This window comes from Kwoniella newhampshirensis (genome assembly GCF_039105145.1).
Source record: "Kwoniella newhampshirensis strain CBS 13917 chromosome 10 map unlocalized Ctg15, whole genome shotgun sequence".
Classification (NCBI taxonomy): domain Eukaryota; kingdom Fungi; phylum Basidiomycota; class Tremellomycetes; order Tremellales; family Cryptococcaceae; genus Kwoniella; species Kwoniella newhampshirensis.
Genome location: NW_027118345.1, coordinates 435,322 through 462,739, shown reverse-complemented (window position 1 = coordinate 462,739; position 27,418 = coordinate 435,322). Strand labels below are relative to the sequence as shown.

At 50.3% G+C, this 27,418-nt stretch overlaps 6 protein-coding genes across 6 annotated transcripts; 3 read left to right on the top strand and 3 right to left on the bottom strand.

Annotated features, from left to right (window-relative positions):
• Window positions 1-75: 75 nt before the first annotated feature.
• On the top strand, window positions 76-2,487 carry IAR55_007120 (uncharacterized protein; the record flags this gene model as incomplete). Its single annotated transcript, XM_066950196.1, has 6 exons — window positions 76-129; window positions 391-920; window positions 1,073-1,295; window positions 1,550-1,669; window positions 1,748-2,218; window positions 2,290-2,487. The coding sequence occupies 6 exons, from the start codon at window positions 76-78 to the stop codon at window positions 2,485-2,487; spliced, it is 1,596 nt and encodes a 531-aa protein (XP_066799411.1).
• A 581-nt stretch (window positions 2,488-3,068) lies between these two features.
• IAR55_007119 (uncharacterized protein) lies at window positions 3,069-6,556 on the bottom strand (the record flags this gene model as incomplete). The annotated part of the gene is made up of 16 exons (XM_066950195.1): window positions 3,069-3,116; window positions 3,196-3,503; window positions 3,618-3,704; window positions 3,762-3,804; window positions 3,858-3,884; window positions 3,955-4,037; window positions 4,177-4,469; window positions 4,545-4,905; window positions 4,977-5,130; window positions 5,184-5,245; window positions 5,297-5,417; window positions 5,578-5,691; window positions 5,867-5,892; window positions 5,960-5,973; window positions 6,150-6,278; window positions 6,537-6,556. 16 exons carry the CDS (start codon window positions 6,554-6,556, stop codon window positions 3,069-3,071), a joined length of 1,890 nt encoding a protein of 629 aa, XP_066799410.1.
• Window positions 6,557-7,179: 623 nt separating this feature from the next.
• IAR55_007118 (uncharacterized protein) lies at window positions 7,180-12,572 on the bottom strand (the record flags this gene model as incomplete). Its single annotated transcript, XM_066950194.1, has 16 exons — window positions 7,180-7,454; window positions 7,514-7,688; window positions 7,751-7,844; window positions 7,900-8,195; window positions 8,294-8,915; window positions 8,973-9,091; window positions 9,144-9,291; window positions 9,344-9,513; window positions 9,571-10,191; window positions 10,241-10,281; window positions 10,337-11,649; window positions 11,703-11,924; window positions 11,980-12,163; window positions 12,224-12,297; window positions 12,359-12,455; window positions 12,533-12,572. The coding sequence occupies 16 exons, from the start codon at window positions 12,570-12,572 to the stop codon at window positions 7,180-7,182; spliced, it is 4,491 nt and encodes a 1,496-aa protein (XP_066799409.1).
• Window positions 12,573-12,968: 396 nt separating this feature from the next.
• Window positions 12,969-15,410, top strand: IAR55_007117 (uncharacterized protein; the record flags this gene model as incomplete). The annotated part of the gene is made up of 10 exons (XM_066950193.1): window positions 12,969-13,209; window positions 13,334-13,520; window positions 13,585-13,715; window positions 13,778-13,881; window positions 13,948-14,025; window positions 14,108-14,235; window positions 14,391-14,577; window positions 14,643-14,824; window positions 14,917-15,208; window positions 15,336-15,410. 10 exons carry the CDS (start codon window positions 12,969-12,971, stop codon window positions 15,408-15,410), a joined length of 1,605 nt encoding a protein of 534 aa, XP_066799408.1.
• A 181-nt stretch (window positions 15,411-15,591) lies between these two features.
• On the bottom strand, window positions 15,592-17,719 carry IAR55_007116 (uncharacterized protein; the record flags this gene model as incomplete). The annotated part of the gene is made up of 7 exons (XM_066950192.1): window positions 15,592-16,251; window positions 16,312-16,854; window positions 16,910-17,056; window positions 17,117-17,303; window positions 17,362-17,441; window positions 17,512-17,598; window positions 17,657-17,719. 7 exons carry the CDS (start codon window positions 17,717-17,719, stop codon window positions 15,592-15,594), a joined length of 1,767 nt encoding a protein of 588 aa, XP_066799407.1.
• A 522-nt stretch (window positions 17,720-18,241) lies between these two features.
• Window positions 18,242-27,082, top strand: IAR55_007115 (uncharacterized protein; the record flags this gene model as incomplete). Its single annotated transcript, XM_066950191.1, has 32 exons — window positions 18,242-18,294; window positions 18,349-18,527; window positions 18,582-18,653; window positions 18,715-18,861; window positions 18,922-19,055; window positions 19,112-19,306; window positions 19,361-19,562; window positions 19,610-19,712; window positions 19,770-19,963; window positions 20,018-20,124; window positions 20,176-20,248; window positions 20,299-20,499; window positions 20,553-20,790; window positions 20,851-21,304; window positions 21,358-21,597; window positions 21,704-22,371; window positions 22,427-22,709; window positions 22,767-22,910; window positions 22,963-23,573; window positions 23,649-23,759; window positions 23,810-24,005; window positions 24,064-24,345; window positions 24,403-24,744; window positions 24,800-25,156; window positions 25,217-25,354; window positions 25,423-25,528; window positions 25,592-25,729; window positions 25,797-26,044; window positions 26,100-26,366; window positions 26,428-26,517; window positions 26,585-26,825; window positions 26,889-27,082. The coding sequence occupies 32 exons, from the start codon at window positions 18,242-18,244 to the stop codon at window positions 27,080-27,082; spliced, it is 7,008 nt and encodes a 2,335-aa protein (XP_066799406.1).
• Between the last annotated feature and the right edge of the window lie 336 nt (window positions 27,083-27,418).

Here is a 27,418-nt window from a genome sequence, read left to right as displayed (position 1 = left end):
CATCATCGGTAGAAGAGCTTCCACCCGAGTCCCTGATCCTAGAATAGGGAATAGGGATCCACAACGCGATCCAAGATGGATTTCGGTTCTCTACCTGGTATGTCGGGGAAAAGCAGTATGCGACGCAAAGTGAGTTGCCAAGGGGCGCAACTGTCCGCATGAATCAAGTTTGGAAGATGAAGCTGACGCGTTGGGTCTGTGTGTAGCAGTCAAATGTGGGTACTGGATCTCGTTCCATCCTTCCATTACCTTCTTGTGCGACGGCGACACCAGAGATCCGGTCGAGGTGTAGAGCATCATCGGTCTTCCATCCCAACTTCTGACCCAATGTCGGGAGGGTAGGGTCGACGCTGATCATCCTGTCCTTGTCCTGCCTGTCCTGTTCTGTAGTCCCTCCTCCAAGCACTTGGAAAACAACCATCCTCTTCGTCGGCCTCATCATCCTCCCACTCCCATCGACAATCGGCTCTCCCGCTCCCGCTCTCCCTCCCATCATCATATCCGCATTCACATCCACACAATTCATCCTCTTCAGCACCTTCATCCACCTATTCGACTCCTCAAACAGCTAGCACAGCTCATTTTCCCCTGGGTATCAGTGGTGGTGGAGATGGGAGCAACGAGGTCTATTCACCCGCGTCGAATTCGGAATACGATCATATGTCATTCACATCCACTTCGAGGACAATCTCAAATGTCTATGGCACAGGAACGGGGAGCGGACATGGTGGAAGTAGTAGGAGTACAAGTGCGAATCACGTCTTGAGAGATAAATCGGCGTCGGCTACGAAAGAGGGAGATAAGATGGGCAGTGGTTCAGCCGCAGGGGGAGCGGGGATGATCAGGAGACCGGAAGATCTGTTTAGGGTTGTGAGAGAACGGATGTTGGGTTGGAGTTACATGATGGAGTGGTATCAGGGGTAAGTGTTTTCTCCATGGCTCAGTAAGTAGGTGAGATGAAGCAACGATGAGAAGCTGATGTCTTGGTGACTGTTGTGTATCCATATCAATTATGTTGCATCCCGCTCCACACCGATGACATTCTCACTCCCGCTTGCCTTCCCGGACATAGCGACACACACTGGCTCAACTCGGTCCGTATCCCTCCTTCGTCCATCGAACAAGCCTTGGGTCCCAAACACCTCGAGACGCGAGCACGTAATTTCTACGTCCTTGGTGTATCGCTCAGCGCCATGTTCGATATCCCCTCGGCGGGAGATTATCTCAAAGCTTCGATTAAGCTGTTGGACGAGTGGGAGAGCTGGGCGGAAGGGAGTGGAGGCTCGAAAGGTGTTGTGAGTGCCGGTCTTGATCACGCTTCCTTCCCTGGCAGAAGCGGAAGGGCATCGGCAGTGATAGGGACGAATGTGGCGCTGCCGCTGGTAGAAACAGGTCGAGATGGTCTGCCTGAGTTTTACCGGACGGGTGGCCCGGTGTCACATCTATATCAAGTGCCGGCGATGTGTGGGGCTGTGGGTCGATCAGAGAGACGGAATTGCTGGACTCTCTCTCCCGTCAACTGTTCGACATCACACTGACATCACTATAGAAAAACCTGTTCAGAGGTCAGAAGTCCGCAAGAAAGGTGACCGGTACCGGATCGATGGTATCAGAATTCGCAGCGATGGGATTTGACGGATCAGAATCGTATCTTCTCAACGTGAATATGGTGAGCAATGACACTTCGTCGGATCCTCCAACATGTAGTTGCGTCTCTGATTGTTCTAACGACTTGTCTTGTATCCAGCCATTCATACCTGACTTTTTCCAAGTCCACTCCTCGACGTGTTCCATCATCCGCGACATATACAAAAAGCTGCTGGGGATGTTCCTCCCTCTTCCAGCTACCTCGACTCTCCCATCGGTTCATACCGGCTCCCTTCTTCATCCATCAACAATCATCCACTCCGCACCACTCGAGGCGCCATTCAACAATCCCAAATCTCCAGGAGCGTCATCCGTGCTATCCACCGCTACGTTCCCTAATCAACCCCAGCCCGGATACGGATCTGGAAACGGAGTGACCAGTCCGACGTACAACTCGGTGATTGATAACCTGGGTACGATTGGGAGTGGGACTGCGTTTGGCGCGGGATACGACGCATTACAAGCTCTCATTGCTGGAGATCTACCGAATGACCGAACACTTATCGGAGATGGCCAGAAATTGACACCTCAAGTGGTGGAATTGTTCGTGAAGATGGATACGAAACTGAAAGTGGGTCATGACCGATTGATCTTCATCATCAAGGGGTGACAGAGACTGATGGAAGATGATTCGATCTGCAGAAACATTTCTCGATATTGATCAGAGAGGGCGATACCCTCGCTCGAAAAATGTTGGACGACGAGCTCGCTTCGTTGTTAAATACTCTGAATCCAGGTACGAAGCCTTTACATTTTGATCTGGGCTCGGCGACGCATATGGGCAGGATGGGAAGGTCGGAGGAGGAAGAGAGACGAGAGAGGGACTTTGGGACGATATGAATGAGATGATTGAGTTGATGGAGTCCATACGGTGTAAGTCAGGTATGGTGAGATGGACGGGGAGGGTAACAGTGTTGTCTTAGTTTACAGTAGTAAGGCTCGGGAATCGTCTCGTTGTATACATATATATATATACATATATACCCTGCACTCGAATCTACATACTCATATCAATGTACTGTACGACTACTGACTGCCTTTGCACAACGCATGCGATAATCGTCTAAGCTACGACTATGGTGTTCAATTCGACCCCCGTCCCCGCCTAGTCTAGACCCCTTCAGATGTCACAGCTCGTTGCTCGCTTCCAAATCACAAAACATACAGACCATTGATGACTGGACTCAGTTACAATGCCAAAGATACGATGACAAGATATGCATTCTTCCCGTGCTTTTCCGCTTCCTGCATTTGACTTCTGGCTTTGTGGCTGAATGTGAAAGTGAAACGATATATCGCTGACTGCGATATCTGAGACAGCTAGCCCCGGTACAGTACGACTAATATCCTTTGGGAATCCCTCTCTAATGGTATACGATCCGCTGACTGCTAACACTATTCCGTAAATTCACCCCTCGCTCTCAGTCCACTAGTTCAAGAGGTCTGTAAACCGCATCCCACATTCGTACCTGCATTATCAAAAGTGTCAGCGCCCATTCCCAATCGCGCAAACGGCAAGAGCGCAATCTTGATATTGATACCACTCACCTTGATATACTCCTCGAGACTGACATCCCCCTTGCCTTGCACGATCTTGACAGTGTTCTCATCTCCCGCGTTTCCATCGGCCACAGCTTGTCGAACAACAGCTGCAGCGACGCTGACACTGACGTCTCTCACATCTGCCAGATCAGGAAGCAAGGAAGCTTCGGGGTTCTCAAGTGCTGGTGAGAGCGATGCAAGAGCGTGAACACCGGCCATCAACATCGAGTTGGAGATCGTTCGAGATCGAGAAAGGATTGCTCCGAGGCCGAGAGCAGGGTATATCAAAGCGTTGTTGGTTTGAGCAACAGTGTCTGCGGAAGAGAAGGATTATAGAGGTAAGCACTGGCACGATGGATGGGACAATGAAGCAACTGCCGTGGACGACGGGTCGATGCACCGCTCAGTCCTGATGAGCAAACACTTACAGTGCTTGCCGCTGGACAGCTGAACCGGTTGGAATGGTGAACCAGTGGCAACAAGTGCTCGCTCTTCGGTCCATTTGAGGGCGTCCTCTGTGGCAGAGCTTCTATCAGCAAGCTGTTTCCTCGTGTGAGTATAGCACGGCTTACCTGGATCGACCTCACAGAGGGCGGTGGGGTTGGACATAGGGAACTAAACGTAGCTCAGTATTGAATGATAGTGCGGTGAGCAAAATGATGGCTCACGATAACAGGTCGCTCAACGTGCTTGCCCTATGATGAATAGTAGTTGATCAGCTTTTCTGCTGCGAAGAGACGGTCGATTCGCTTTTGCGACACTTACCATCTCCCGGATAAGCTCCTCGTTGAATGCTCGGGTATGGGTTGAAGTTCCGATCAGAACAGTAGGCTTAACGTTCTTGATCACTACGAAAGCCCGAAGAGTCAGCTACGATTGTCTTCTCTGATACTTTTGCCGCAACCCGATGACATCCGGGACACTATCGTGCCGAGGTATTGCCAGTATGCACCCCGCACCACAGTCACAATGTGAGACCGCACTCACCATCCAACAACCAAACTCCTCGCTTGTCGGGGTCGTCCCTCTGCCAGTGATCAATCTCCTCGTCCGGTCTGGCGTACGGTAATTGAGCATGTCTCAAAGCATTGCCCATGCTCTCCACCAACAGTCCGTTCCTGTCGACACACCAGAATCGTCGAGCCGCCTCGTCCTTGTCGAGTCCCTCGAGGATCATGAGACCGTCTTTGATCTGATCGGCAATCCCCATACCGGCGGAACCGGCACCGTAAATGACGATTCTTTGGTCGGCAAGACTAGCTCCTGAGACTTTGATGGCGCTATATGAAGCAGCTTATCAGCATGCAATCTCCTGATTTGAATATCGCGCGGGTCAGACCGCTAGTAAAACTCACGCCAACAAGGCAGCTAAAGCGACAGCACCAGTACCCTGGATGTCATCGTTAAACATAGGAATGTCCTTGTACTTCTCCATCAACCTGTACGCATTCGCCATTCCGAAATCCTCGAAGTGGATGATAGCGTTGGGGAACAACTCCCTACAGTTGGTAATAAACTTGTCCACGAAATCGTCGTAATTCTTTCCCCTAATTCGAGTTCGCTTCCATCCCATGTAAAGCGGGTCGGAGAACAGAGCGTGGTTATCCGTACCGCAATCAAGAACAACGGGGAGTATTCGGTTGGGGTTGATACCAGCTCCAAGGGTGTAAAGGGCGGCTTTGGAGGTGGAGATGGTGATACCACCAACACCTTGGTCTGCGAGAATGAAAGTCAGGTTAGGATACAATGCTTGACAGGAGAACTCGGTTGACGGGGGAAAGACTCACCTCCAATACCAAGAATTGCCTCCGCATCAGTGACAACAACCAGGTCGATAGCAGCATCCGGTTTGTTGGAGTCGAAAGCGACATCGGCCGTTCGGTTGACGTCGGAAAGATGGGCTTGAAGCTGAGCACGCATCGCGTCTTGATTGGGGAAGGACTGAGACGATTATTAGCCCTCTCAACTGGAAGAAGAAATGAAAGGGCATCTACAATGTAACATCCGACAGGTCTTCGGAAAAGAGAAGAGTAGCCCGCAACAGCCTCAGCAGCACCTGCCGAACGTCAGCTGAGTTCTACGGGTTGCTGAGACGAGTATAGCTCACCAGGAGTGTAAAGCACACCGAGAAGCTCCTTCAGATGATCTTGCATAACCTTGTAGAACAAAACCTGGTTCTGGTCTCTGAGCGAAGCGAGGAAAGCATGTTTGAGGATGACGGACGGTTGCTATGGAAAGAGAGGTCAGCGAAGGGCTACTCGGTACGACAAAATATATCAAGACCATCCCGCCAGGCCGAGACGTCGGCTCAAAGTAGGTTCCGAGGGAGCAGGAGGACCGGAGCTATATGGATGAAGTGATACCGGCATGAGGACAGCCGGAACTCACCTTGAGTAGCTGATTGTACGCTCTCAAAGCCTGCTTCTCCAAGGAATGAACATCATATGGCAAGAATCCCTCAAGACCGAAGATCTGTCTTTCTTCTCGAGTGAAACCTGCACCCTAAGGACAGAGAACAGATCGTCAGTAGTTGCCCTTGGCCGTCTGGACCACGTCTTCCCTATCGTCGCTCTGTACAATGGTCGTGAATGGTGGACGAAAACTCACTTTGTTGAGCTGCAATTAAGCGAAGGTCAGTTTCCAGTGACGGATCCATGGCAAAGAAGTATTAGCTTACTCGAGGAGTATTCAGCAAAGCGGAGCCTGTATGTATAAAGAAGAGGATGAGTACTCGTCCATCCATATCCTATGAATAGCGATGTCCGCATACCTCGAAGATTTGTCCTGCAGTTCAAGTATTCTTCATCAGCTCTGCAACCTCCAGATCTCTCCCCAAGGTCGTGTGACGACACAACAGCATCATGGAACCGTTCTTCGGGCCAATAGCCCGAGACGGACGGGTGCTGCTCGCTTGACACCGATTGCAGATGTGTACCGCTGAGGTATGAATCCCAACTCACCGTATAGGAACCAGGTTCTTGTCTTCCGTCGTGATCTTCTGACTCGCTAATCCTCTCTTGTGCACACGACCAAAAATAGATTTCGAAGACGAGCTTCGCGCAGCGATGGCGTACGCGGTGGATGAGGAGCTGTTGCGAATCATCGCATCAGTCAGTCAGTCAACCAGCCCGTATGGATGTATCTGTGTATGTATATGTAGTAGTGAGATATCTCTCCTGACTTTGGAGCAGGTATGAATGAATCGGATTGAATGGGGCGGGAATGGGTAAAGGGAAAAAAAAAAGTTGGGTTGTACGGTGCGATGTGGAGGTATGACCACCACCGCTACTCGGAGCGTGAAACCCGACCATATTCCGTGCGTCTGTCGCGGCATCAACACTACTCACCTTGATCTCATCATCATCATTCCCATCCTATGCTTTTGCGCTCGTTGGTGGACTGTTCTCAAGGTTGATGAAGGAGAAGAAGAAAAGGATGGGAGGGGGGGGAAATGAAATTATTCCTGTCTCTTGTCTTTCACTATGATCTCTCTTTCGTCGTCGGGAGAAGTCGCGTTGACGTTATCGATTCCCCAGCCGATGGTAGTCCCAAAATTCGAAAACAGCTTCCCCCCCTTTGTTCGGTGAGTGGTGATTTCTATTTTATTGATTTCGAAGCACAGTCAAAGTATTTTCGAATCCAGGAGAGAGGGACCCTGAGATGGTTGGGACTAGTACTAGTACTGTTACCGCTGCTACTACTTCTACTACTATTACTAGTAGTATTGCTATTACTATTACTATCACTGCTACTACTACTACTACCACTATTGCCGCCGACAAGAAACAAAGGGAAAGCGAGATTCGGATTCCAGGCACCCAGCATAGTAGTACAACCGCTCTTATCCGACGACTAAATCGTATGCGTTGATGCAATCCTCGATCCAAATAGAAGGAGACTGCGCATTCACTTGACATGGGTATATATGCTGTACAGTACTCGAGTACTCGAGAACACTGAACTTAATGCAAGGTATATCCTACCGTCCGTCTACATATCCTCCCATGCATCTTCCTCATCGGCATCAGCTCCTCTGCCATCCCCCAGAATTCGTTCCGCGCCTGCATTGAGCTCCACTGCGCTACTCGGCACCGCCTTCCTACCGAGGTCCGTCTCGGCACCCGGTATATAGTTCTCCACCCTCTCCTCCACCACATATTCGGCATCGATCATCTTTTGCCTCACCCGTACCAGCTCTTTCTTCATGATCCCCCGCCCATAGTTGATGCTCAAGCCTCCCAAACAGAGTGGGATGAGCCAGTGGACTGTGACAACAAAATGAGTTGTCAGCATTCGACTTGGTTACTTGGACCAGTGCACTCACATAGACCGGCGTTGAACTCTTCATCGACCTCACTGCCAAGAACCACAGCCCGTAACAGACTCAGTACAACCCCGTGTAGCATAGGCAGACATATCGGCATAAACAACACCCTGAGGGTGGGGAGGACGACGATATTGGTCGTTGCGAGATGCTTGGCCGCAGGATTTCGAAGTCGCTATAGGAGTACGAACATCAACAACAAGAGTATTGGCACAACCCTCCAACCATGCTACTCACCTCTCGGACGAGATCAAACCATGAGAGTCTGTCTCTAGGACGGATGAAGCCTAGCAGGCCCACGAATAGCGAACAGACTACTGTCCCGATAGCCCTGGACATTGCAATGTCAGAAAAGATCCAATCATCAGTCGTCAAGGACGGCTCACCAAGCATCCCAGAAATGTATCACAATCCTTCCTCCCACGGTTGCACCGCTTCCACTACCCGTGACAGTCTTCAACATGACCAGATAGGTTTCGAGGGCGAGTCCCACTAGGGCAGGCAGTATGCAGTAGAACATCGCAATCCCATAAGCCCCTGCCATCCACCGCATCAAACCTCGCTTGATTCTTGTCGAAGCATCCGAGCGGCGCAGTCGTGCTGCTCTGTTCATAGCTAGTATCCGTCTGCGTGCTGAGATGCCGAGGGACAATGAGAAGTACATGATGTATGCGCCTGCAAGCTATAGTTGGGCAGCTGAGTCAGTGCCTGCCGCTTGAATGATCCCGCTTGGTGATGAAGGAGAAAAAGATCCTTTGACCAAGCAGGAAAACTACCCACCCAATTATATCCATCATGGACTACCCCAAGCTTCCATCCTAGCGCCATCCTACCAATCAACAAAGGGGCGAACCCTCCCACCGCAATGACCGTAGAGCTCGCCGCCAATGCAGTCCCGATGAAGATATGTATTCTTGTTCTCCAGAATGTGGGAAGCCAAATCACCTCATAATCAGTCTGTGGGTCCCTTCCTGCTTCCCTGGCGAGTCGATCTTGCCGAAGAAGCTTCAATTTATCCCTATCATTCGTGGGACTTCCTTTGTCATCGAGAGGGATAAAGACGCCTCCTTCTGCCCGACGTTGAGCTGGAGGTAGAAGGGCGACTTGGTCGGAAGCAGGAACCCGCGCGGTGATCGATTTAGGGTTGTAGGGGCCGAACACGAACCGACAGATGGGGTCGACTATCGCCCAAACCCCTTCGAACCGAGACGGAACTCGGTCCGCTTTGCAGGCTCTCCGACGGACTGACATAAGACCATTCAGACGGTAGAGCGAGGTTACGTATTTCCACCAAATAGACAAAGCTTTCTTGGCCCGGTGTCTGGGCCGTATGAGTTCGAGAGTGGGCGGAAGGACTAGGTGAAGAAAGAGCAAGTCAAATGGGACAGATGTGAGTGGCCCGCTGCACAACGAAATCCTGGTCAGTCCCAGTACCTCTGAACACGTCCTTGTGGCTCACTATGTGGGGTCAAGCTTCAGGGGAAGGATATCGGCATACGGCTGATATGCAACGGCCCAGCATGCCGCTCCGAATAACCAGAAGACTATGAAGCCATACATTACGGCGGATGTGGCAAGCTGAATGCAATGTCAGCGTTGGACCCTTCGACCCAGAGCGGCCTAGGCTCACCTTCTTGAGTTGACTGAAGGAACTCTTTTCGATGATATCTTTAACAGGAGAGTAGCTCGGATCGGCAGGGTCACGAATGAAAAACAAGGTGCCGGGACGACAAAGTGTGCGAATGTGTGACAGGAGCGTCGCAAATTGGTACATGAATCTGAGGTGCAGCTGTCAGCATTTCATTGAACGCAAGTCTGGCCGAAACTCACAGTGTCCCCATCAGCCAGTCGGCGAACAGGGTCCCGAACGGACTGGTCTTCAACCTTTCCAAACGTCCCCCTAATGTGGCTCCTGGAAAAAGAGGTACAGTGCAACCGTCAATTATCATGCCTATTCCCAAGGGGAACGCAGCGAGTTCGAGTAGCATAAAGAATGCGAGCTATCGTGCAGCCTGTCAGCCTGGGCCACTGCACGAAAAATGACGAAATTCACATACCTTCAAGAACATGCCATGCTGCTTCAAACTCCTCGTCAAATCCCCTGGAATAGTCCCAAGCCCAGCTTCACCTACTAAGGCAATGAGTGCGATAACTCCGCCCGCTACCCCGTAGCCCGAGAGCATACACCACACTCTATCTTGCGGTTGAGTTGAAGTAGCGATCTGGTGTTTGGTCACCAAGTAGGCTTCGTAAGTGTCACAGGTCATTTGCCCTACCAAGGCGAGTAAGTCGGCGGATTTGTTGAGCAGCATTTGACTTGTTGTAAGACCAGGTGTAGCAGAAGAAGATGCCGACACAGTCAGCAGCCCAGTGAGCTTCTTGATCACATTGAAACTTAAGGGAGGGAGGGGTCGGAGTCCCAGACCGATTTTGCGAGCGATGATCTTCTCTGCCGCTTTGAAGGAAGCGATAAAGGGCAAGATCAATACCTCTTTGACGATTTCCCAAACAACATCGACAACGGGATCTGTGAGCTTTCGAACAAGTTGAAGGGTTCGGTGGCCGATCGAGAGCGTGCTGAGAATAAAATCTATTGACAGGAATATTTTCCCGATAATCATGGGAAGTCCAACGAGGACCGATATGGCCGCACCCATAACGATAACACCGAAGAGGACCTGTAGAGGGAGATCAACGTTGACTCTCAGACGTGACATGGTGACTCACGTTCTGAAACAGCCCGTGCAGGGGACCAATAAGTCCAATGACTAAAAGACACATCAGCTTGCGCTCTGACATGACTGTCACCTTGAACCGACTGACCTTCCAGAACCCCGTTCCAATCCTCCCTGTCCCAAGGCTCTTCTTCCATCTCTTCAATGACTTCCACTTCCACGATTCTTCCCTCCGCGTCCCTGATATCTTCAGCGGGCTCATCTTCCATTTCTACCTCATCTTCCCATTCTCCTCCACCATCCTCATCGTCGTCGCCGTCATCGTCCGCAGCCGGATCGAACAATGGATGGTTGTTAGTCGGCGGAGGCGGTGTGGGTGGTCTGCTTGGGTCCCGCACTTCCGGAAATGCTGGCGGATGTTCCATATCCTCCGGACCGTGATGACCGGTGTTAGGAGTACCGTTTATCAGTTGATTCCAAGAGGTATCGCGTGGTCTATCTGCGTTGCCGGGAGGCGAATGTGAGGGTGGAGTGCTCTCGCCTGTATCTAGCAAGACAGGTAACTCCGCGCCGGTGCCAATGCCACTGTTTGACGCCCCGGCTTTGCCTTTTCCGTTTTCCCTCAGCAATTCGGGTGCAGTGTAAGCCACATCATCCCTCTCCCTCTGATTCAATACAGTCCTCCCGTCTTGAAGCTCTCCGTCAATCGACCTCGTAGGAGACCCTGCCTGACTCCATGACGGGCGACTTGGACCCGCTTCGTTTTCCTCGTTTTCCTCGTTTTCCTCGTTTTCCTCCTCTATGCTATATTGTTGTGCAGATCTCCTCTGCTCCTGCAATATCTCGCTGAGCGTTAAAGGTTTGGGATGATCAGTAAAATCAGATTCGACCGAATGCTGATCCACACGGGACATGATCTCGTGGTATTTCCGGTACTCCGCCAAGGAATCGTCCAGATTGTTGCCTACGGGTGGTGTGATCGCATTTTCGCGCTGGGGCGTGAACTCCATCTCCTGGTCCTGATTGGACACCTCTAATTCCGGCTCTATAAGTTGGAGGAATTTCCGCATTGCCTCCGGGGAATGCTCTGGATGATCGCCTTGACTTGCAGTTCCTTGCTCAAAAGCCCTCACATCCCGGTTGATCCGCCTCAAAGCCTCCGTTGTTGAATCTTCGGCTTGATGTAGGGTTCCGCCATTCCTCTCAGCATCAAGTCGATCGACCCGAACCGCCTCTCGAGCTTTTCCCATGATCTGAGCCATCACATCTACAGTCCTTCGGGCGATACCATGCATGATGACCCACTCGTCGGGGTTTATCTCGCCTTCTTCTCGGATGGGAGGTCGATCGTGTTCTTGCCAATTGTGCTGGGCGATCCATTCTCGGAGGAGGATGAGGCCGATGAGCATGGCGGCGAGGGAAAGGGAAAGAATTTGGCCACGAAGGACAAATCCGACAATCCTGGTCATCTTGCATAAGCATTACAACTCCTCGAGAGCCGTATACCGACTTACGTGTCGTCTTCACCATCTAACCATCGTTTCACAGAGGCGATGAGCATTCTGGAAACGGTACTGATCGGTTTTTTCACCAGATCGCCAGTAACGGTTGGATCAGTCTCATTCGTTTCAGTCAGGCTTGCCGTGACATTGCTGAGGACAGAAAAGGTGCCGTTGGCGATTGTCCCGTTGAGCCCGATCTCGACATTCGCCTCTTCTCCTGTGTCCACAAGCCCCCTATATCGAGTCATTCAGTGCGAACGTCTTTCGTAGTGATCGCACGGTCACTCACAAGTGATCTGTAAGCCACAACAATCCCCTCAGACTGAGCATATTCAGACCGGGCAAGATCACCAACCAGGCGATCACGACAAGCCAACATCTTGCCACCCAAAGAAGTTGTCGGTAGAGCCATAGTAATGATTGGCGAAAATAGACGGTGAAAGGGATAGAGGTCGGTAGTTGATCGGGGTAAACTAAAGGAGAGGAGCGTCAGCTCGTCATTCAAGCATGAATACCGTGAGATTCGTCTTCACCTTTTGTAAATGTATATTTGTGTCCGCAGATCTCACAGTACTTCTTTTGGCTTTGCGCTAACCATTGCTTCAAACTGTAATGTGGTAATAAATCAGCAATTAATTCCTATCGGTCATAGAAACTGGGCAGCTCACCAATCAGGATGAACAAATCGCACTGATCCAGAACATTTACAAGGGTATATCAGAGGGTTCTCTTCGTCACCCTCCACTCGGCAGACTCGACATACATCTACGCAGAGAGGGATAAAGGTATGTCAGCTTAGCTTGGCAATGAGTGTGAAGACAGGAAACGCTTCGGGAACCTACCGCCTTCTTCCTCCATGTGTGAAGGCATGAAATCTGCCATTCTTCGATGAGAGCTGGACGCTACACAAGGTGCGACCAAAGGAGGGAGTACTGTAGGTTACAGGAGTAAAGATCAGAAGAATCACGAACCGTGTTCAGACATCAAAGACGACTATCGGTCACGGCCAACCAAGACAGATGTGGAGGCGGAGTTGGAAACTATCTTTATTGACTATTCCCACATAACAATGCCCGAATGTATCTCACGTGACTTTATTCCTTATCCGGCTGCTCCGGAACGGGTCATCGCCCGCATGGGGTGTATCACAATCCGGTACCGGGGGTTTCACCGTGGCCACAGGATGCGCATCTCAGACTATCTAATGTGACTATCGTCGTCCTCATCAACATCGTCTTCTCGGATCCCATCTATCCACCCCGTCTAAACCGTAGGAAGATGCGTCTCTCCACTCTCGCAGTACTTGCGAGTCCAACACTCGCCCTTGCCGTTCCTAACTATCTCAAACTCGCCAACTCTCCATCTGAGATCGCCGCGCAAGCGATCTCGGCGGCCAAGACTGGGGTCGGCGGTGCTGCCCATGAGACCAAGACTCAGTGGGATCAGATCAAAGATGCTGTAGAAGGCTTTGGAGATGAAGGGTTGAAGGTCGCCAATGTGGAAATGCATGGGATCGAATGTATGTGTCTCTCTCCACCTGTGATGACCCTTTCCCCCTTTGTCTTACGGTACCACGCACTCGTCATGCGCCAGCACCCAATGCACTTGAACCTAACAGCTGACTTCTCTCTCTTACTCTGTAGACCTCTCATTGACTCATCCTGCTTTCCCTCAACACAGACTTCGTGTTGTCTCGCCCAATATCTGTGACCCTGATGTTAACCAGCTCTCAGGCTATCTCGATATTTCGGAAACTCGACACCTCTTCTTCTGGTTCCAGGAATCGCGTCGAAATGCCACTCAAGACCCTTTGGTACTTTGGTTGAACGGGTAGGTACCGCCCAAATATACGTCATACCTCATACACTAGACCGATGCTAACGACCATGCATAGAGGTCCGGGATGTTCGTCGGTGACTGGTCTGCTCTTCGAGCTCGGGGGGTGCGCTATCGCAGATAAGGGAGAGAACATCACATATAATGAACACTCGTGGAACACGGTCGCCAACATCCTGTACCTCGACCGTGAGCTCAATCGATTTATCCGTGTACCCGAGCATCTTGTTAATCCTTTTTCTTTTTTTCAGAGCCCATCGGTGTCGGATTCTCCTACTCCGATGAAGGGGAAGTGAACAACTCACCCGCCGCGGCTGAAGATGTCTATGCCTTTTTGACTCTTTTCATCTCGAAGGTATGTCGCTTGCCCTTTGGTCCATCTACGTCCATCTGACTGACACGATTTCACTCCTGGTGATAGTTCCGCACCTACGCTGAACAGCCGTTCCACATTGCTGGAGAGTCATATGCGGGCACTTACATTCCCAATATCGCCAGCGTGAGTGACAAAAGCTCGCGCAATACGCGACACCCTAGTGGGTGGTGAAGTGGCATTTTGTTGACTTTAATATTTCTTACAGGTGATCTACAATAACAATCTTGCTCTCGATCTTGCACCTGTCCCAGACATTCCGAAGCTCAACTTCCAGTCGGTATTGATCGGGAACGGTCTCTCGGAAGCCGGCGTACAGTTTGAGAGTGTTCATGAGTGAGTCGAAGTGTATTGTTGCTGTCTCTCCTCTTACCGTTCTTCACTCTCCTCGACAACAATCTTTCCTCTCCCTTGCTCTTGTCAACGGCTCGGTATACTTGGTGGAGCGAATTTTCCCTGTAAATGAGCTTTTACTCATGTGAATTTTCTAGCTGGGCATGCAATTCCACATATGGACCATTCATTGATGATCCGTATGGAGCCGAGTGTACTTCCCTCCAAACCAAAGGTGCCCGGTGCAAAAGCTTCGTGCGGACCTGTCAGAAGACAAATTCGAGGTTCACTTGCGTCCCAGCTGCTTTGACATGCTGGACATCTCTCAGTGCCCTACAAGATCTCGTAAGTAAGAGAGTTCGTTGTATGGAGATCACAATGATGATAAGTGATACTCTCACCACACATAGGGGCTGAACATGTACGACGTTCGAAGAAAATGCAACAAGGATGCCGATAAGGATGGGCCATTGTGCTACAAGGAGATGGGCTGGATGGAGACTTACCTCAACAAACCTGAAATCAAGAAGGAGCTCGGAGCACCGGAAGGAGTAACTTACCAATCTTGCAACATGCAGATCAATCAGAACTTGTGAGTACAACTAGAAATCTTTTCATCATAGCTAGCTTCCGGTCGCTGCCGGTCTGAGAAGGGATAGAACTGACACCGCATTTCTTCGTCAGCTTGCTTCAAGGCGACGGAATGCACGATGCTGCCTCTCTTCTCCTACCTCTTATTGCATCCGACATTCGAGTCCTGTTATATGCTGGCGAAGCGGATATGATGGTCAACACGATCGGAGTTTCCAGGGTGTTGGACCAGTTGGCCTCCTCGTCAAGCTACGCAGCAGAGTATAACCGAGCTGAGAAGAAAGATTTCTATGATGTCAAAGGAGAGGTCGTCGGCAGTACCAAGAAGGTTGGCAAGGGCGCTGGTAATCTGGCTTTCACAAGTTTCAAGAATGCGGGTCACATGGTAAGTCATTCCTCCATTGCGAGGTACGCCACGGGCATATCTCGGTGAGAGATGGACGAGGCGGAAGGAGCTGCGGGATTGTTAGAAAGCCGAGTTTGGCTGACTGTTTTTCGTCTTCCTCTTACAGGTCCCTCACGACGACCCTGTAGCTGCTTTGACTATGTTCTCTCGCTGGCTCGACAACAAGCCTCTGGCCAAGTAAGCGGGGTCTCATCCAAAAACCCCGTTGAAACAAGTCTCAACTCCGATTCGTTTTGGAGAGCGGTACACGCAGTAAATATAAGACAATGCATATCATTTGTCTACTAAACAGTATTTCGTAATGTCATAAAGTCACCTCGTGGTTCTTTCTAGCCCTGCCATCCTTCTGCAGAGCTCACGGTCTAATCATACTCCTCGTGATGATCAACTTCCATCTGATCTCGATCATCCTCATCACCATCTCCTATCATGGTCTCCCCGACTCCATTCCCATTGGCGGGTTCTGCGCCCTCTTCTCCATCCAGTTCAGGCTTCATGATCTTGAGAGCTTTCTCATCCCAGCCACCATGTGTATCAGCCAACCAATCATCGTAATAGTTACATCCTTCGGGCTCCACTGGTCCTCCTTCTTCGCAGAATGAGAAGACGGGACATTTCCCGCATGGTGCTTGAGTCTGGCCGAGCGGTACACCTAATCGATTGGTCGCGCGATATATCACCGCTGTGTCAGTCAAATCGGTAAGTCCTCCAGATATACCGCCTGCAAAGATTCCAGTCACGTTGGGGGCCAAATTGGCCCGTGAGGGTTTCAATGGGACGAGACTGGTGTCGAGTTGGGAAGATGAGACGGATGAGACGGAGTCGGTATCGGATTCAGATTCAGAATCAGAGGAGGAATCCGAGTCTGAGTCGGAGTCTGAAGACGAGTCGGATGAGAATGAGGATGAGGAAGAGGAGATGGAATGACGTCGCTTTTTCTTCTTCTTTTTCTTGTCTTCGTCAAGAACAGAGACGAGCATATCATCATCCGAATTTTCCGCATCGGAATCGTCGCCCTTTCGCTGAGGGGTGAAAGAGAAAGAATCAGCGTCGAAGACAACGCAAAACGCATAATCGCTCACCTTCTTCTTTTTCTTCTTATCCTTTTCCTTCTTCCTTCTCTTTTTCTCCTTCTCCTTCCGCTGCTTTTCCTCCTTTCTCTTCTTCTTCTCTTTCTTCTCCTTTTCCTTCACCTTGAGCTTTTCTCTCCTCTTCTTCTCCTTCGCCTTCTCCTTCGCTTTCCGCATTGCTAGATCTCGCCGTCTTTCTCTCTCCTCGTCGTCCAAATCTTCATCACTGTCGACTCCAGGTATGCTGATTTTCCGTCTTTTCGAGGATGACGGGCCAACATCATCATCGTCTGATCCATCACGCTCATCCGCATCGTCCGGAACATAAACTCCTCCAATTGGTTTGACCACTTCGACCAATCCGTCCAGCTCAAGCGCTCGCATACATTCCATGACATTCTTCACTGACAGCTTCGCGGTAGTCACATTGAGATTGTTGACATAAGTTCGTAGAGCATGCGGCGTAAGTTGTGAATGGGATCTAGATGAGATGTTGAGAGCATTTGATATGAGCACCTTGTCCTTTTCCGATCGTTTCTTTTCATCTACATAGGTCTAATGGACGTGCACGACGTTAGCGAGAATGTAGCAAAGTAGTCGCTTCACGTACAAGGCTTTGAACTTTACTGAGGAGCACCTGGCAGACCGTCTCCACAAGAGTCTGGTCGTATTCCTTATTGTCATCAAACCAAACACCACCGGAAATCTCCTCTGGGGGCTTCAGGTGGCCGAGACAATAGTATACCGTAGTGGGAGCCTGATTCAGCAAGAAATGAGCAAAAGTCAAAGTAGACGCGGGCAGTGACATTGGGCTCACGTTGACAGGTTTGAATTGCTTGATGAGTCCAGAGCTTTCCAACCCTTTCAATGTCTTCCGGACAATAGCTGCGGGGATGACATCGTTCCCAATATGACGACCTATCATTTTGAGTGCGAGTCCCCTGTTTCCATACTGTCCAATGAGGTGGAGCACGACTTTTTGTTCTTGCGTGAGTGTTTGTTTTCTGAACCAGGTTATCAGCGTCCAGCAAAGGAAATCAGAGTGATCTTGACTTGACTTACTGCTTCGCTTCCTCTGGGGTACTAGCATGGAAGACGACGGTCCTGTCATCGCCTCCTGCCTTGGTCGTACTCAACAATCGCTGACCATTGAAGAGATTCCGTCAGCTAGCTGATCCCAGCAGCGAGACAAAGCAAGACTAGCAAACTTACCAGTCTGATCAGAGAAGCAATGGATGAGGTGATCTGTTTTTTGCCCATGCTCGGGAAGCTAGCCTCTATTTGCTGTTGAGTCATATTCTGCCGAATTGACGATACATATTAGCTGAAGATCCAGCATCATAGCGAGAAGATCCACCTTGTTCTTCGCCGCCAGGACCTTCTTCCAGACCTGTTGGTCTGAATTGGACATCGTACTCATGGTGGCGAGTTTCTCCTGATTGTGGTCGTGCTACCGCATATAGTCTGTATCTTGTTTACAGCGGGGAGAGCTTGGCCGCTATCCTTCCCGATAAGCCCTGCCGCGACGAGAGCTGAACAAACTACGTTGATGGATGTTGAAAGCTTGAACAACAGACGATTTGACTGACTGATCGAATTCTGATATTCTGCGAGCTCCTTTTGAGTAAACGTCGGAGGAAGTGACGTGGTTTATGTGTCAACTGTTGAGAGCTTCACGTGATCTTATCACTCATTCGGTTAGGTCGCAACGTCCTACAGGTAACTTACCATGTCGTCTACTGGATGAATCCGGTCTATCTTCCATCCCACGACATCGAATATCACAAGTATCAGCGCAACCCTCCTTCCCATCCTCTTCAATTCCGTGGACTTACTACGTGGGAACTGTCCCGACGCGCCCCAGGTCACTGTTTCTCACACTTCCATCGGCTGTCGTCCTGGCCTATAACAACCAGGTCGACCTCCACATGGCCACCTAATCATGTCGTCCCAATCCGATGCTCTCGACAACATCTTTCAACGACTGGCCACCAGGTGAGCTGAGCTCTCCCTATCAGGATCAGGATTTCTACTCATCCCTGATAGTAGAGCCGAGGAAACCAGAGACCAAGCTGGTCAAGACCTACGAGACCATGTAGTCTCCTACACCCAAGAGTTTCCAGGTCACGATGGTACGAAAGGTGTTTGGGCGGAAGTGTTTCACAAGACATTCGATTTCACAAGGAGTAACAATCAATTTGAGAGACTCGGTGCTATCGTTGCTATACGTGAGCTCGCACGTGCCTGTATCCGAACGATCAGCTGATTACAACCAATGCTAGAATACCTGCTTGAGTTGACGAATGACGATACTCCTGACCGAGCACAGCAGAAGGTCTTGCGTTTGTATGAGTGTGCGTCTACTGCCTGTCTCCCTGAGATGATTCGAAGAGGCTGACACGGTGTCCCATGCAGACTTACGTCCCCTTACGACATGTTCTGATTCGACTGTCATGATGGCGGCAGCCCACGTCATAGGGGATATGGTTCGCACGGCTCCGGCTCTGCACAACGAGGCGTTCCTGCTCAAGGAGGTGGGGCAAGCACTTACAATGCTGGAGGGTGAGCACTTGCCGTGGACATCGAGACTTTGCGTGACTGGAAACTGATATTCGCCAACAGATTCGAGACAAGAAGTTGGACGATTCAGTGGTGTTCTCCTGTTACATGCGTTTGCTGTCAACGCTCCGGCTGTCTTCCAACAATGGGTACCCAAAGTGCTCGAAAAGATATGGATACCGCTCCGCGACTCGAGGGTCAGTGTCCGGCTTTCTATCCGCGTCGATGCAGATGTTGATGGATAGATTCGCAGACCATGGTTCGAGAACGCGCTTCAAAACTCCTCTCTGCTTGTCTAGATATCATCAAGACACGAGAAAAGTCTCCACATGAAACCTATCGCAAGATCTTTGAGGAATCGAGGTCAGGTTTGGTCAAGGCAAACTCGTCGGATTCGGTGTTAGGATCGCTATTGGCATTTGGAGCGATGCTACAAAATCAACAGCTGGTGAGCGACATGAAACTCGACCAATTTATGGGATCCACTGACACCCGTGTGTAGTCAATGGCGGAATACTATCGAGCTATATGCGAGCTCACGCTCAAATATCGAGACAGCAAGGAGGTGGTCATACGCAAAGCAGTCATTGCCCTGATCCCGAGCATGGCGACTTACGACAGCGATGAATTTGAGGCACACTACCTCCACAGGAGTATGGCATATTTACTTCAAGCATTGGGCAAACCTACGGATCGCGATATCGGTCAGTGATCCAACCTCGTAGCTGGATTGTACTAATGCTTCTTACAGCCTATGTTGCACTGGGACATATGTCTGTACAGCTGGGCTCGAAGATGCGTCCATTCATTGACGACATTATCAAGATCATTCGGGAGCATTTGCGTATGAGAGGGTGAGTTTTGGAACTTTCTTCATTCAGATCGCGCCTGACTGCGTCGTTTCATTTCAGGAAAAAGAACGCTCCTTTCGAAGCTCCGATATTCCAGTGTCTTGCGATGCTGACTACTTCTGTTGGACCAATGCTCACCCGGCACATGCATGAGGTATTGGACCTCATGTTCCCATGGGGTTTGAGCGAGGCATTGTATCATGCTCTGGACGTCATTGCAGGCCATATCCCGCCATTACTGCGAACTATACAAGGTGAGCTAGATCGGCTCGGGTCATGACATAACAAGCTCTAATGAGTCCACATAGAACGACTGCTGGACACCTTGTCGATAATCTTGACCGGGCACGCATACCGACCGTTGGGTGCTCCGACACCAAGAGCATCAGTCCAGCGCGATCTGAATCTTCTGCAAGTGAGTACAGTGTGTGATTCCTTAGCATTGGACCGCTGACATCCAAAGAAGACATCGGCCGGGGGACAATTACCGGAAGCTCTGACCCTTGCGCTGCGTGTGCTTGGCAACTTCGACTTCAGTGGTAAGCATCGCGTGTGCAGTCATCGGCATTTCACGCTCATGGTAAACTAGGACACACACTCAATGAATTTGTCCGAGATGCTGCTCTACCGTACCTCGAACACGACAGCCCCGATGTCCGCAAGGAAGCGGTACTCGCTTCGACCCAGCTGTTCATCAATGACCCTATATGTCACCAGACAAGCAGCCATTCCATCGAAATTGTTACAGACGTTCTAGAGAAGCTACTGATGGTAGGCATTACCGATCCTAGTGAGTTCACCTGTTAAAAGGGAACGCCAATCTCCCTAATCACGTTACGATAGATCCCCTAATCCGACGGACGGTGTTGGAAAATCTCGACGAAAAGTTCGACCGGCACCTGGCGCAGGCAGAGGACATTCGATGCCTTTTCATTGCTCTTAACGACGAGGTTTTCCACAACCGGGAATTGGCGATTGGAATCATTGGCCGACTGGCACAGCATAATCCAGCCTACGTAATGCCTCCATTGAGAAAATCACTAATCAACATCGTGACGGAACTGGAGTATTCAACCAATGCGTGAGTGTGTAGTATACGATTCAATCCTCACAAGTGTCTCACGCCACCATTCCTCCGTAGCAAGCAAAAAGAGGAAAGCGCCAAGCTCCTTTGCCTACTCATTGGCGCTGCGGCAAGTCTTGTCAAAGGCTACGCCCCAACTATTCTCGCCGTCTTGCTCCGCACAGCTAGTTCACCAGATACGTCCATCGCTGTCCAAGCATACTGCATCACGTGTGTGGGCGAGCTTGCACGAGTTGCAGGAGAAGAGCTGGTTCCTAATGTACAGACGATTCTGACCCTTGTGATCGACATGTTGAACGATCAAGCGTCGAATTTGAAACGAGATGCTGCTCTGAAAACCCTCGGCCAAGTGGTTTCGAACACCGCTGAGGTGATTTCACCCTACGTCGATCATCCTCAGCTACTAGGCATTCTTTTCCGCTTTTTGAGGACGGAGACCAGTCAGGCCATCAGGCTGGAGACGATTAGGACGATGGGTATGCTTGGTGCTCTAGATCCGTTCAAACATAAGGTGAGTCAGGTGTGGCGCCGAGCATGGGTGAGCAAGCTGATGAGGGAATCCAGGCTTTGCAAGGAGGAGCGGACGACCCCAACGCGGATAACGCCAATTCGAGAGTCAACGACATAGTATTACTCAACAATCACAACTCCTCAGTCAACGACGAATTCTTCCAGACGGTTGTCATCCACTCCCTTGTTAACGTGTTACATGATTCCACGTACAAGGATCACTACGAGGCTGTAGACGCCATCATGATGATTTTCCGTACACAGAGGCTGAGATGCGTCAACTTCCTTCCACAGGTGAGTTGTCAGTTGCGTAGACACAGCTGATAGTTAGATTGTTCCAGCTTTCCTAAATGTAATTCGGATTGCTCACTCCACGAGAACCGAGTTGTACCTGAAACAGCTCGCGCAATTCATCACCATAGTCAAGCAGCACATCCGGAATTACCTGAACGAAGTGTTCGACCTTATCCACGAATTCTGGAACCCCAACTCAACCCTTCAGATCACGATCATTTCCCTTGTTGAAGCAATTGCCAGAGCTGTAGAAGGGGAGTTCAAAGCGTATTTGCCCAAGCTACTCCAACAAATTCTACGATCCTTCGATGGCGAACTCACCGCCAAGCATCTGCCCGAGCTCCGGCTGAACACCCTCCTTCACATCCTCCGAGCATTCTACGTCTTCGGTTCCAGTATCGAGGACTATCTTCATCTCGTTCTCCCCGTCATCGTGCGAAGTTTCGAAAATCCGGCTGCTCCTGATGCCCTTCGTAAAGCGGCCTTGAGAACGACTGGCCAGCTATGTAGGAAGGTCAACTTTTCGGATCACGCCAGTCAGATTATACACCCTCTAGTGCGGACTCTGGGCAACAGCTCGGATGAGCTCAAGACAACCGCCATGGACACACTTTGTGTCCTCGTGTTGCAGTTTGGCCCCGATTACGCTATCTTTATTCCGATGGTGAACAAGGCTTTGATGGAAAACAAGATCGTACATCAAGGCTATGAACAGTTGATCACTAAACTGCTGAATCGAGAAAGACTTCCTCCCGATCTTGGTCCAGTCGAGCGGTACGTCTCGCGTACGCGAATCAAATAGGCTGTTGACTGATTTTCTTTTATCAAGCTTTGCCAACGATCCCGGAGCCGAAGCTCTCGCCCCTGCTGAGCAGATACCGCTCAAAGTCAATCAACAAGCGCTCAAGATCGCTTGGGATTGCTCTCACATCACCAACAAGGCTGAATGGCTCACTTGGATTACGGGTTTGGGTCACGAGATGATGCGAGAGTCTCCCAGTCAAGCTATCAGAGCAGCGAGAACCCTTGCGCTGAGCAGTCTGAGTTTCTCGAAAGAGCTGTTCAATGTGGCTTTCTACTCATGTTGGCAAGAACTGTTTGAAAGTTATCAGGTCAGTTTTCGTGTGGTGCTTGATGGTGAAGTAAAAGCTTACGCGAATGCACTACAGGAGGATCTATGGCATAATCTCGAACTGGCTTTGACCAATCCCAGTGTTCCACCAGACGTGGTCAGTATTATTCTCGGCGCTACACAGTTCTTGGAACATGACGAGAAGGAGGTGGCAATCGAGAGCAGAGTGTTGGGTGACTATGTGAGTGCAGTTCCTTCTGGCCGTTAGGTGGAAGTCTGAACAGTGATGCTAGGCCGCCGCCTTCCACGCCTATGCCATCGCACTACACTACAAGGAGCAGGAGTTCTTCCTTGACCCCTCTGCTGCTGTTGTCGAGGACCTCATCAGTATCAACCAGAAGCTTCAACAAAGTGACGCTGCTTGGGGTACCCTCGAATGGGCTCAGGGTCACATGGAGATGACGCATGATGTGTTATGGTACGAAAAGCTCGGGCGATGGGAAGAAGCTCTCCAGGTATGGAACGAAAGGTCTGAGGACCCAGATTCGACCTACGATGAGTCGACCATCGCTCTCGGTAAACTTCAATGTCTTCACGCTTTGGGCGAATGGGAAGAACTATCCGATTTCGTGCAGATCAGATGGGCAAACTCGACTCAAGACGAGAAGAAGCTCATGGCACCTCTCGCTGCTGCTGCAAGCTGGAGTTTGAGACAATGGGATCTCATGGATGATTACATTGCGGCGATGAAGAACGAATCCGCAGACAGAAACTTTTTCAAAGCGATTTTGGCGGTTCACAGGAATCAGTTCTCGAGCGCTATGAGGCATATCACCAAGGCGAGAGAGAGATTGGACGGAGAATTGACAAGTCTGACGGGGGAGAGCTACGGCAGAGCGTATGAGTGAGCGCTCGTCTTCCACTGTCGCCTTAATGATCGAGGATTCAGAGACGTGAGCTGATATTCGGCGACTCACAGCGTTGTGGTGCGAGTACAAATGCTTTCCGAGCTAGAGGAGATCATCTCATATAAAGATCATGCAGATGAGCCTGTACGACAAGCCACGCAGAGAAAAACATGGCAGAAGAGGTGAGTTTGCATTTGTAAGATGTGTATGTGGTCCGCTAAATCGACGACAGGCTTGGAGGATGTCAGCGGGATGTCGAAGTTTGGCAGAGGATACTGCAGGTCCGGTCGCTTGTTCTCACGCCCAATGAGAATATGGATACTTGGATTCATTTCGCAGATCTCTGCAGGACGTCAGATCGACTCAATCTCGCTGAGAAGACCCTTACATCCCTAGTTGGATTCCCCTATCCCAGTATGGATCCTGAGGTGAGCTATCCGCCACCTGTCATTTATGGAAGTGCAGCGTGACTAATATATCGAACAGAGTCGTGCGCGTGCCCCACCGCCCATCATCTTTGCTTATCTTCGCATGGCATGGGCCAAGAACGCACAAACTGGAAGTAGGGACGAACGTTTCGAAACCCTGCAACACTTGCGTGATTTCACCGATCAGCTGTCTATCGATGTCGGCCTGGGCGCGAGAGATAATGTTGGAAGGCTTGTTCTTCCAGACGAGAAGCTATACGGAGAATACACAAAGCTTCTGGCTCGATGTCATGTGGAGCTCGGACAATGGCAAGCTGCTCTGAGGGAGAGCCAAGCGACGGTGAGTATGGAGTTTAGCCATCGCACCAGAATGTAAGGCTTATACGACCGCGCCAAGTCTGATCCAACAGCCATTCTTCATGACTACTCCGTGGCGACCGAGCTTGACCCAGAATGGTATCAAGCATGGCACACCTGGGCTCTAGCGAATTTCGAAGTCATCACTCAACTTGAAGTTTCTCAACAAGGTCTAGCCTCTGCCCATTTCACCACCTACATCATCCCTGCCGTGGAAGGGTTCTTGCGATCAATAGCGCTTTCGCCCGGCAATTCGTTGCAGGACGCTTTACGTCTGTTGACCCTTTGGTTCACGTATGGCTACCAAAATGGCGTTTGTGCAGCAATTACTCAAGGATTGCATACCGTCAATATCGACGTCTGGCTTGAAGTCATCCCGCAAGTATGTCATTCAATCTTTTCGTACTTGTATCGTGACGCGCTGACAGAGCCGGTAGATAATTGCGCGAATCCATACACCTCGTCAAATGATTCAATCACTTATTGTCCGCCTGCTACACGATATCGGTAAAGCGCATCCTCAAGCACTGATTTACCCTCTGACGGTTGCATCCAAATCCAACGTTCCTGCTCGACGTGCCGTTGCGCAGTCGATCACGGCCAAACTGAAAGAGCACTCTGCAAACATCGTCGAACAGGCCGAGTTGGTCAGTACCGAGTTGATTCGAGCGGCGATCTTATGGCACGAGATGTGGTATGACGGCTTGGAAGAAGCATCGAAGTATTATTTCGCGGAGAGTGATATTCCAGGGATGTTTGCTGTCTTAGAACCACTGCATGAGATGGTGGAGAAGGTGAGCTGGTTGCGACATCTTCGGTTCAGTCATTGGTCAAGGCTGATGGACATTTTGTAGGGACCTGAAACGTTGAGGGAGACCTCGTTTGTTCAGTCTTTCGCACATGATCTTCGGATTGCGAGAGACCATCTAAGGAGGTATAAGATGCACGGCGATACAGCGGAGATTCAGCAAGCATGGGATGTCTACTATTCGGTGAGTTGATATGTCTGATGAAAGCGACTTCATCGGCACAGGCGTTGTTGACATTGGGCATCGGATAGATCTTTACACGCCTTGGCAAACAACTCAAGCTGCTCAACGTTATCGAGTTACAATATGTCTCACCTAAATTAATGGCTGTGAGAGATCTGGATATAGCTGTGCCCGGTAAGCAAGCTTGCGAATGCTTCCCATGCCTGGCGATTTAAAGCTCATCATGTGAATTCACAGGAACCTATCAGAGTGGAAAGCCAGTCATCGGTATCAAGAGCGTTATACCGACGTTCAAGGTCATCTCGTCGAAGCAGAAACCGAGACAGTGCAGCATGCGTGGTATGGATGGAAAGGAGTATGCGTACTGTCTGAAAGGTGAGCGCGCTGGTGATTGCCGACGGGCTATCGCAGATGGGTTGCAGCTAAACAAAAATCGTTACAGGACACGAGGATCTGCGACAGGACGAACGAGTCATGCAGCTGTTTGGTCTCGTCAACACCCTCCTCAACGCCGACCAAGAATGTGCCCGACGACATCTCAGTATCCAGCAGTACTCTGTTACACCGCTATCGCCCAGCGCGGGAGTGTTGGGCTGGGTCCCACATAGTGATACAATTCATGTGCTCATCAAGCAATACCGAGATCAAAGGAAAATCTTGGTTGACATCGAACACAAGTTGATGCAGCAGGCAAGTTGTTCTACGAGCTAATCAAGGAGACAAGCTGACAAGACCGGTGGCACAGATGTCAGATGAAAGCTATGACTCCCTTCCCCTGTTACATAAGGTGGAGATTTTCCAGTACGCCTTGGATAACACGACGGGTCAAGACCTATACAGAATCTTATGGCTCAAATCAAGAAATTCGGATGTTTGGCTCGAGAGAAGGACGACATATACGAGAAGTTTGGCGCTTAATTCTATGGTTGGATATATCCTGGGTCTGGGTGATAGACATCCTTCAAATCTGTTGCTGGATCAAATGAATGGGAAGATCGTCCACATTGATTTCGTGAGTGCCTGTCTCAACCAATCAAATCGCCGCTGCATGCGTTAATCTTTTACAACAATAGGGAGACTGCTTCGAGGTCGCTCAGCAAAGAGACAAATATCCCGAAAAGGTACCGTTCCGACTCACACGGATGCTCATTCACGCCATGGAAGTGAGTCAACCGTCGCACACAAACTTCCTCAGAGACCGAAATAATGCTGACAGTTTCTTCTCATCAGGTCTGCGGTATCACTGGGACCTTCTCCCGTTCTTGCGAGGTGTCAATGGAGGTGCTGCGAGAGAATCGAGAGTCCCTCATGGCGGTGTTAGAAGCCTTCGTATACGATCCACTCATTGCTTGGCGTCTCAACGCTACGGATAAGAGACCGGGTGGTGTACAAGAAGGAGACGACCTGGATGATCCGGGTGCCTATGCGAAGCAAAGGAAAAGCAAGGCGAACGAGACGGAGATCTTGATCGGTGAGTACTGAGGAACTCACATGTGTACAGATCTCTCGAGCTGATCCACTTGTGCTATTTCAGAAGCAGAACGTGCTGAAGTCAAGAACGACAAAGCCCTTCAAGTCATTGAACGTGTCAGACGAAAACTCACAGGACGAGATTTCAAGCCTGACGTGATCTTGGACGTCAAGGAACAGGTGGAGAAGTTGGTCGAAGAAGCGACCAAGACTGAAAATCTCTGTGTGGCTTTCTTGGGTTGGTGTAGTTTTTGGTAGGTTGGCTTTGCCAAGCAGAGAAGGAGCAATCAAGACATTGTTTGTACATTTGTATGCATATAGACATTATGGGTTCATCTGCTCCGCGGACACGGTTGTCTGTTTCTCGGAATCGTGCACCGAAAGTAGATGATAATCAGGTGGGATTTGACCCTGGATCACGGTATAAATTCGGCAAAGTTGAGACGATTACAGTTGTCAACTCGTTCGACATCACTCGCATTCCCCCCGCTCATAGCGTTCGAAGACCCGTCGAACCTTCACTCGGTACGAAGGCGTTGATCAGCAGACTGCTGCACGCAATCAAGAGGCGGTCCTGCCCTGGGTGAAATCCGC